At 48.8% G+C, this 9,768-nt stretch overlaps 1 protein-coding gene across 1 annotated transcript in view; it reads right to left on the bottom strand.

Annotated features, from left to right (window-relative positions):
* LOC115145340 (ribonucleoprotein PTB-binding 2-like) overlaps positions 1-9,768 on the bottom strand; it is a 91,298-nt gene that overhangs the window by 5,825 nt on the left and 75,705 nt on the right. The window contains 7 exon segments of the mRNA XM_065003202.1: positions 3,143-3,355; positions 5,735-5,857; positions 6,621-6,725; positions 7,313-7,470; positions 7,690-7,798; positions 8,434-8,738; positions 9,457-9,568. Coding sequence (XP_064859274.1) covers positions 3,143-3,355; positions 5,735-5,857; positions 6,621-6,725; positions 7,313-7,470; positions 7,690-7,798; positions 8,434-8,738; positions 9,457-9,568 — 1,125 coding nt within the window.

Raw genomic sequence — 9,768 nt, 5'->3', positions numbered from 1 at the left:
CTGCACTGTGATAGTCTCAGAGGTCCGTTAAAAGTGCAGAGAGCATCATGAAAAACAAGGAACACACCAGGCAGGTCCGAGATACTGTTGTGAAGAAGTTTAAAGCCGGATTTGGATACAAAAAGATTTCCCAAGCTTTAAACATCCCAAGGAGCACTGTGCAAGCGATAATATTGAAATGGAAGGAGTATCAGACCACTGCAAATCTACCAAGACCTGGCCGTCCCTCTAAACTTTCAGCTCATACAAGGAGAAGACTGATCAGAGATGCAGCCAAGAGGCCCATGATCACTCTGGATGAACTGCAGAGATCTACAGCTGAGGTGGGAGACTCTGTCCATAGGACAACAATCAGTCGTATATTGCACAAATCTGGCCTTTATGGAAGAGTGGCAAGAAGAAAGCCATTTCTTAAAGATATCCATAAAAAGTGTCGTTTCAAGTTTGCCACAAGCCACCTGGGAGACACACCAAACATGTGGAAGAAGGTGCTCTGGTCAGATGAAACCAAAATTGAACTTTTTGGCAACAATGCAAAACGTTATGTTTGGCGTAAAAGCAACACAGCTCATCACCCTGAACACACCATCCCCACTGTCAAACATGGTGGTGGCAGCATCATGGTTTGGGCCTGCTTTTCTTCAGCGGTGACAGGGAAGATGGTTAAAATTGATGAGAAGATGGATGGAGCCAAATACAGGACCATTCTGGAAGAAAACCTGATGGAGTCTGCAAAAGACCTGAGACTGGGACAGAGATTTGTCTTCCAACAAGACAATGATCCAAAACATAAAGCAAAATCTACAATGGAATGGTTCAAAAATAAACATATCCAGGTGTTAGAATGGCCAAGTCCAGACCTGAATCCAATCGAGAATCTGTGGAAAGAACTGAAAACTGCTGTTCACAAATGCTCTCCATCCAACCTCACTGAGCTCGAGCTGTTTTGCAAGGAGGAATGGGAAAAAATGTCAGTCTCTCGATGTGCAAAACTGATAGAGACATACCCCAAGCGACATACAGCTGTAATCGCAGCAAAAGTTGGCGCTACAAAGTATTAACTTAAGGGGGCTGAATAATTTTGCACGCCCAATTTTTCAGTTTTTGATTTGTTAAAAAAGTTTGAAATATCCAATAAATGTCGTTCCACTTCATGATTGTGTCCCACTTGTTGTTGATTCTTCACAAAAAAATACAGTTTTATATCTTTATGTTTGAAGCCTGAAATGTGGCAAAAGGTCGCAAAGTTCAAGGGGGCCGAATACTTTCGCAAGGCACTGTACATATACTGTCCCATCTACTACTGAGCACAGTATATGGTTGAGACAGACTACACCCAGACATGGGGTATGTGTCCCATTTCTGGTCTGATCTCACTACCTGGGTCCCCAGTGTTTGCATCTTCGCTGGTAGTGAGAGGGGAAGAGGAGGGAAGAGACGGGAGGAGGTGGTGGAGACTGTGTCCATACAAAATAGAGTATTATTATGTCAGTATTTTAAGAGACAGAGTTCAGCTCAAGTGTCTGGGTAAATCCTCCCATCTGCTCAGCTCAGCTTGTCTCCTAATGTCCTTCTCCCCCTCTCTCACACTTCACACGCTCAGGAAGTGGGGCTGGCGCCTACTAGTACAGCCTGCAAGGAAAATGCCTCTAGCAACATTTAATACACTATATATACACAAACGTATCTGGACAACCCTTCAACTTAGTGGATTCGGCTATTTCAGCCACACCCATTGCTGACAGGTGTATAAAATCTAGCACACCGCCATGCAATCTCCATAGACAAACAATGGCAGGAGAATGGCCTTACTGAAGATCTCAGTGACTTTCAGCGTGGCACCTGTCATAGGATGCCACCTTTCCAACAAGACAGTTCATCCATTTTTGCCCTGCTAGAGCTGCCCCAGTCAACTGTAAGTGCTGTTATTGTGAAGTGGAAACTTCTAGGAGCAAGTGGTAGGCGACACAAGCTCATAGAATGGGTCAGCCGAGTACTGAAGAGCGTAGCATGCAAAAATGGTCTCTCCTCAGTTGCAACACTCACTACCCAGTTCCAAACTGCCTCTGGAAGCAACGTCAGCACAAGAACTGTTCGTCAGGAGCTTTATGAAATGGGTTTCCATGGCCGAGCAGTCGCACACAAGCCTAAGATCACCATGCACAATGCTAAGTGTTGGCTGGAGGTGTGTAAAGCTCGCCGCCATTGGACTCTGGAGCAGTGGAAACACATTCTCTGGAGTGATGAATCACACTTATTGGACGAATCGGAGTTTAGCAGATGCCAGGAGAACGCTACCTGCCCAAATGCATAGTGCCAACTGTTTGGAGGAGGAGGAATAGCGCTTTGGGTCTGTTTTTCATGGTTCGGGCTAGGCCCCTTAGTTCCAGTAAAGGGAAATCTTAATGCTACAGCATCCAATGACATTTTAGACGATTCTGTGCTTCCAATTTTGTGGCAACAGTTTGGGGAAGGCCCTTTCCTGTTTCAGCATGACAATGCCCCTGTGCACAAAACGAGGTGCATACAGAAATGGTTTGTCGAGATCAACGTGGAAGAACTTGACTGGCCTACACAGAGCCCTGACCTCAACCCCACCGAACACATTTGGAATGCAGACTACGACTGTGAGCCAGGACTCACGAATGATCATTGGACTAAGGCTGAATGGAAGCAAGTCCCCGCAGCAATGTTCCAACATCTAGTGGAAAGCCTTCCCAGAATAGTGGAGGCTGTTATAGCAGCAAAGGGGAGACCAACATAGTAATGTAGTGTAAGTACTGACTACACTACAACTGCTTCTTCTAAATAACTTATATAGTTGGGTCTTTCCACGAAATAAGTGCTTTTTGCGTCCCTTTGATATTTTAAGTAGAAATTGCACACACATTTTAAAAGCCCGTTATGTTAAACGGCCCTTTAACATAGACCACATATACATTTCTATAAATCAGATTTTTTTTATATGAATAAAGACCTGCTAAAGTGCCCGAATTCTGCATTTTGACATGTCCCTTTGCGCAACAAAGCAGTTGCACTGATTCTCCCACTTTCATACTGGAGTCTGGCCATAATGAGTAGTGCACTGTCTGTCTCTAACAAACAACAAAATCTGGAATAAAATCACCATCATGCGACTTACATAGTAATACTGGTTCCATTCGCTGGCCGCTTGGGCGTGGGCACTCTGAGTGTGTGTGACAGGGCTGGGTGGGAGTGTGTGTGTGGAGGGAGGTGGCACGGTCATGAAGCCTGGCATCATAGGGATGGAGCTGTAGGCTGGCAGCACCGACTGGGCACCACTGTTACTGACCGCATGTAGAGACACACCCAGCGGCTTACACACGTCAGCCTCCTGGGGGGGTGCGAGAGAGAGAGAGAGCGAGAGAGAGAGAGTGAGAGAGAGTGAGAGAGAGAGAGAGAGAGAGAGCGAGCGAGCGAGAGAGAACACACACATAGTTACTGACCGCACAGAGAAACCCACACAGGGGCTTATTCGCATCCGCCTCCTGTCATTTCACACACAGATACAGCAACACTCTGACACCTCCTGTGACGCGACACTCTGGTGTGGAAGGACAGCCTCTCCCAGCAGGATATCCATGTCCTGGGTTAGGGTAGGGGAGTGTCATCATCTCCAAATAAACACACCAGCATCTAAAGAGCACAGGCCTTCCACACCAGTGGCTCACTGACATACTACTCGGATGAATTACACCCCACGAGGGGTAAGAAGGGGGCAGAGTGGGGGGTAGACTCAGGGAGGGGGTAGACTCAGGGAGGGGGTAGACTCAGGGAGGGGGTAGACTCAGGGAGGGGGATAGACTCAGGGAGGGGGTAGACTCAGGGAGGGGGTAGACTCAGGGGAGGGGGTAGACTCAGGGAGGGGGATAGACTCAGGGGGGGGGATAGACTCAGGGAGGGGGATAGGATGGAGCAGCTAAGGTGGGCGAGTGGAGGTCACTACAGTTAACCAGAGAGACGTGGCAAGGATGGGATACAGTGTGAGCTGGGTTATTAGACGTAGCAGGGATGGGATACAGTGTGAGCTGGGTTATTAGACGTAGCAAGGATGGGATACAGTGTGAGCTGGGTTATTAGACGTAGCAGGGATGGGATACAGTGTGAGCTGGGTTATTAGACGTAGCAAGGATGGGATACAGTGTGAGCTGGGTTATTAGACGTAGCAAGGATGGGATACAGTGTGAGCTGGGTTATTAGACGTAGCAAGGATGGGATACAGTGTGAGCTGGGTTATTAGACGTAGCAGGGATGGGATACAGTGTGAGCTGGGTTATTAGACGTAGCAGGGATGGGATACAGTGTGAGCTGGGTTATTAGAGCTGGGTAGCAAGGATGGGATACAGTGTGAGCTGGGTTATTAGACGTAGCAGGGATGGGATACAGTGTGAGCTGGGTTATTAGACGTAGCAAGGATGGGATACAGTGTGAGCTGGGTTATTAGACGTGGCAAGGATGGGATACAGTGTGAGCTGGGTTATTAGACGTAGCAAGGATGGGATACAGTGTGAGCTGGGTTATTAGACGTAGCAGGGATGGGATACAGTGTGAGCTGGGTTATTAGACGTAGCAGGGATGGGATACAGTGTGAGCTGGGTTATTAGAGCGTAGCAGGGATGGGATACAGTGTGAGCTGGGTTATTAGACGTAGCAGGGATGGGATACAGTGTGAGCTGGGTTATTAGACGTAGCAGGGATGGGATACAGTGTGAGCTGGGTTATTAGACGTAGCAGGGATGGGATACAGTGTGAGCTGGGTTATTAGACGTAGCAGGGATGGGATACAGTGTGAGCTGGGTTATTAGCGTAGCAAGGATGGGATACAGTGTGAGCTGGGTTATTAGACGTAGCAGGGATGGGATACAGTGTGAGCTGGGTTATTAGACGTAGCAGGGATGGGATACAGTGTGAGCTGGGTTATTAGGCGTAGCAGGGATGGGATACAGTGTGAGCTGGGTTATTAGACGTAGCAGGGATGGGATACAGTGTGAGCTGGGTTATTAGGCGTAGCAGGGATGGGATACAGTGTGAGCTGGGTTATTAGACGTAGCAGGGATGGGATACAGTGTGAGCTGGGTTATTAGACGTGGCAAGGATGGGATACAGTGTGAGCTGGGTTATTAGACGTAGCAGGGATGGGATACAGTGTGAGCTGGGTTATTAGACGTAGCAGGGATGGGATACAGTGTGAGCTGGGTTATTAGACGTAGCAGGATGGGATACAGTGTGAGCTGGGTTATTAGACGTAGCAGGGATGGGATACAGTGTGAGCTGGGTTATTAGACGTAGCAGGGATGGGATACAGTGTGAGCTGGGTTATTAGACGTAGCAGGGATGGGATACAGTGTGAGCTGGGTTATTAGACGTAGCAGGGATGGGATACAGTGTGAGCTGGGTTATTAGACGTAGCAGGGATGGGATACAGTGTTAGATGTAACCTGGGACATGTGGTCCAAGCTACAGGCTAAGTGCTGATGGTAATGTATATTACATCAAGGCTATACTACATCTAGAGAAGGAAGGGGTGTGTAATGACGTGCCCTTGCGCATAGAGAGGCTAGACTGGGGTTATACACCGTCTGGGACATTGGATTGGAGGTGTCGACTAGGGGAGGGTTTGGGGGTAGGAGTGTCGGAGGCTCGGCATGGGATTGTGTGCTCTGAAGGACAACGACACTCTGTACTAACAGTGACATAGTGCACAGTAGTGTACCTTGGTGGGTTCTCTGTTCTGGTAAGCCTGGGGAGGTGGCTGGGTCACGGGAGGCTGAGAATAGTACTGACTGACAGCCTGCATGTAGGAGCTGTAATCCCCATAGGACGGCGCCGCCGCCTGCTGCTTGGACACAACACAGATAATGTTACACACACACACAGGCTTTTAAGACACACACACACACACACACAGGCTTTTAAGACACACACACACACACACAGGCTTGTAAGACACACATACACACACACACACACACACAGGCTTGTAAGACACACATACACACACACACACACAGGCTTTTAAGACACACACACACACACACAGGCTTTTAAGACACACACACACACACACACAGGCTTGTAAGACACACACACACACACACACACACACAGACTTTTAAGACACACACACACAGGCTTTTAAGACACACACACACAGGCTTTTAAGACACACATACACACACACACACACACAGGCTTTTAAGACACACACACACACACACACACACACTTTTAAGACACACACACACACAGGCTTTTAAGACACACACACACAGGCTTTTAAGACACACACACACACACACTTTTAAAGACACCAAGGAGACAGAGGAAGGTGATAGTTTTTCCTGAAGGGTAACGTTTCGTATTTGATGACATTATAGGAGGGACATGTGTGACTATGTGTGCCAGAGATCCCACACCGCTATGTCGTGACCGCGAGGGGCCAGCCACGGTGTGTGTGCTTGTATAAAACTGCACTACTTGCTTTACAGTATACAGTGTACTGCCCTCCATGTTGCTTCGGTCAACGTACCCGTTTGTTATGATTCTGTCCTAAAATCAGTGAACACATAATGGAGTATTTGAGCAGACAGTCAATGCACCTGTGTGTGCTCCTTGGCGTAGTCCACAGCTTGGCTCTCCTGGGGGGCGGTGCTGTAGCTCTGGGCTTGTGCTTGGTAGTGCTGGTACCACTGCTGAATGGCCTCCTACGACACAATCACAACAACATTACATTATTACACACACACACAGTAATAGTATGGTAGCTGTAGATGTGTAGTGTGCTGCATGTTGTTTTGGTAACATTGGATTACTCATTTCCATTAAAGCATGTTTGGATTTGATTTGAGTAGAGGGTGGTAGATGAGAGAGTGGTAGATGAGAGAGAGGAGAGCGAGAGTGAGAGAGGAGAGCGAGAGAGGAGAGTGAGAGAGAGAGAGGAGAGCGAGAGAGAGCAAAAGAGCGAGAGAGAGTTAGGAGAGGGAGAAGAGAAAGAGAGACATCTCTATATGGTGTTGCAGTGCGAGGGAGTAGAGCACCAGATGGAACAGAATATACACAACTATTCAGTCTCTCTCTCCATCTCTCACTCTCTGTTTCTCTCTCTCCACCTCTTTCTTATTCCTCCTTTCTCTCTAGATAATTCTCATCTCTCATCTTTTTACCTCCCTCTCCACCACAACCCACCCCCCCCTCTCTAACACATGACAGATTTGTGAGGACGTGCAGAAACAACTTGTCCCTATGAGGAAGTGTGGAGGACTGTGCATGGGCTCAACAGTTTGTGTGTTACCTGTGAGTATGCCTGGCTGTAATGGCTGTAGTCTGCAGAGGTATCTGTGCTGTAGGGCGCTGGGGCGTGAGAGGTGGAGGGTTGGGAGACAGGTGGCATAGCACTGCTGTACATCCCAGCCAGAGGCTGTCCTGCCTGGGCTTTACCGGCCGCCGGGGCTGCACCACGGAGCAAACAACCACGCAGAGAATACAGTCAAATTCATGTATAAAAAAAAGGGGGGAAATCATCTGTTAAAGTTAAATCTACTTCCATTTTTTTATTTTATATATATATATAGCAAACCCCAACAATCTTAAACAATAGGCGTGCATTCCTCCCTTCACTCATTGTTTCAGACGGCGTCATACCCGGGAATGTGTGCCTGTGTACCTCACCTTGCATTACCATGCCAGGTAACACACTAGCTAGATTCAGGTAGGGGTTGGAGGGCAGCTTCATCTCTTTAGGAGGTTCACCCAGAAGAGAGATATGACAGCTGGGAGCCTGAAGACAGAGATAACCCTTCACCTTACCACTAAACCATATCATTAAACAACCCATTTGGCATGATTTCTGAAACGCACGCCATACTAATTCCACATGAATGCATTCAACAATATACAGTGCCCTACAGATGTCCAAGTCACAAAGCTGTGCACCCTTGGATACTAAGTGTGGCCTGCCACCCTGCGCCACCATCATCCCTTTATACATTAGCCTTACGCCACCATACAGCCTTGTGGAACTGCGTCCTTTTATCATGTCAAGATCCTATGACTCGTATCCATCCCATTAAACACACTTCACAGTGACAGTCAAATGCCGGTGCCTGGCAGCCACACACACACACACACACACACCCACACACACCACACACACCGACACACACAAACACATAGTGTTAATTACTGTGCTCATGGGGGGAGCTGGGCTCCGTTATGGTGACCCTGTGGCTCCTGTAAGAGGTTCTCCAGAGTGGGAACGGTGGGATAGGAATAATAATGAAACTCAGAGGTGTGCCATCACACACAGAGAGAGAGAGAGACAGAGCTGGTGGGCAGAGGAGAGAGCTACCGGTATCTCAGTCAGTGCCAGCTCTAGAGCCTGTTGTATTGTTGTGCTGTGAGCTCTATACTCACTCCACTAGCTTCGGTGCTACTGTGGCTGTATAGGCCGAGCTGGTGGGCCCCTGGGGCTTTGGGTGGAGGGGGGCCCAGCCCCGGGCTGCTCATTCCCAATGAGTAGCTCTGTCCCTGGTGCTGAACGTGCATCGTGGTCCCAGGAGGCGCTGGCTGCCTGTCAGAGGCTGCGGTGGAGATGCAGGCCCCGTTCAGCTCCCCTCCCCCGGCTATACCCAGGTGTGCCCGCGCCTGCAGGTAGGGCATCATGCCCGCTGCTGACACCGTGGCCTGACTGGACGCTGGCAGGGACTCCTGACCCAACTCTGTGGAGGAGAGAGAGCAAGGATAGAGGAGGAAGTCGGACTGTCACACCAGAGGCAGATTCATTCGCAGACTGGCCCATCTGCTTCTGTGAGTCACTTTACTTCCTGCTAGCCTACAATACACTATAGTCAAAGTAAACACAGTATGGTACGCCTGCTGTGCTCAGACTATAGGTTTCTCAACATTCTCATTCTTACTCTACTATTAAATCCCTGTTAATACAATGTGCAGCACAATGTAGCCAACACAAAAACACCATTATCTAGCCGGGAGCAAGTGAAGATGACATGAACTCAGGTTAAGGCGTTATGGAACAGAGCACCTCCTACAATAACATCTATTCACCAGCAGCAGAACGCCGCCCCCCCCCACTCTGTTTCATCCTGCAATCCCCAGATTTCATTCATTCCAGCTGCTTATATCCCTGTAATGAAGGACCTGCACAGCCCAGAGCAGTCAGCCATTATGGGCCTGCAGCAAACAGCACAATACCAGCAAACACAGATAAATGGACAACATCCCCCAGCAGACGAGACGCAGACTCATTTCAATACATTTCCATAAATACTGACTCTGTCATTTGGAGGATTTGAATTGCAAATGTAGGGTTGTCTGGTTGAGAAGAACAGTCACAGACACACAAGGCAGGACCCCCAGGCTAGGTGGTGCTAAGGGGGGGGGATGTGGGTCTATGCATACCCAGCCCAGGCCACTCACCGATGGGGGAGTCACCCAGCAGACCTTTGCCCAAGGTCATGTGGGCTGGAGGTCTGAGACCCAGGGCTTTCTGTAGGAGGAGACGAGAAGGGTCACCCAGCAGACTGGATACCTGGGGAGGGGAAGAGAGCGAGAGGAGGATAAAGGAAAACAGGCAGGGAAAGAAAGACGACAGAGGAGGTGATGAATTGAGTAGAGAGCAAGCGAGAGGCGGATGACGGGAGGAGAGAAGTAGAAGAAACGCAACGGAAACGATGGGCGAGATGATGCAGAGATGGATAGCGACTTCACAACTCCACCGGCGCGGCACCA

This window comes from Oncorhynchus nerka, linkage group LG17, assembly GCF_034236695.1.
Source record: "Oncorhynchus nerka isolate Pitt River linkage group LG17, Oner_Uvic_2.0, whole genome shotgun sequence".
Lineage (NCBI taxonomy): Eukaryota > Metazoa > Chordata > Actinopteri > Salmoniformes > Salmonidae > Oncorhynchus > Oncorhynchus nerka.
Note: the sequence above shows the minus strand (reverse complement) of the source record. Positions and strands in the feature narration are given on the sequence as shown.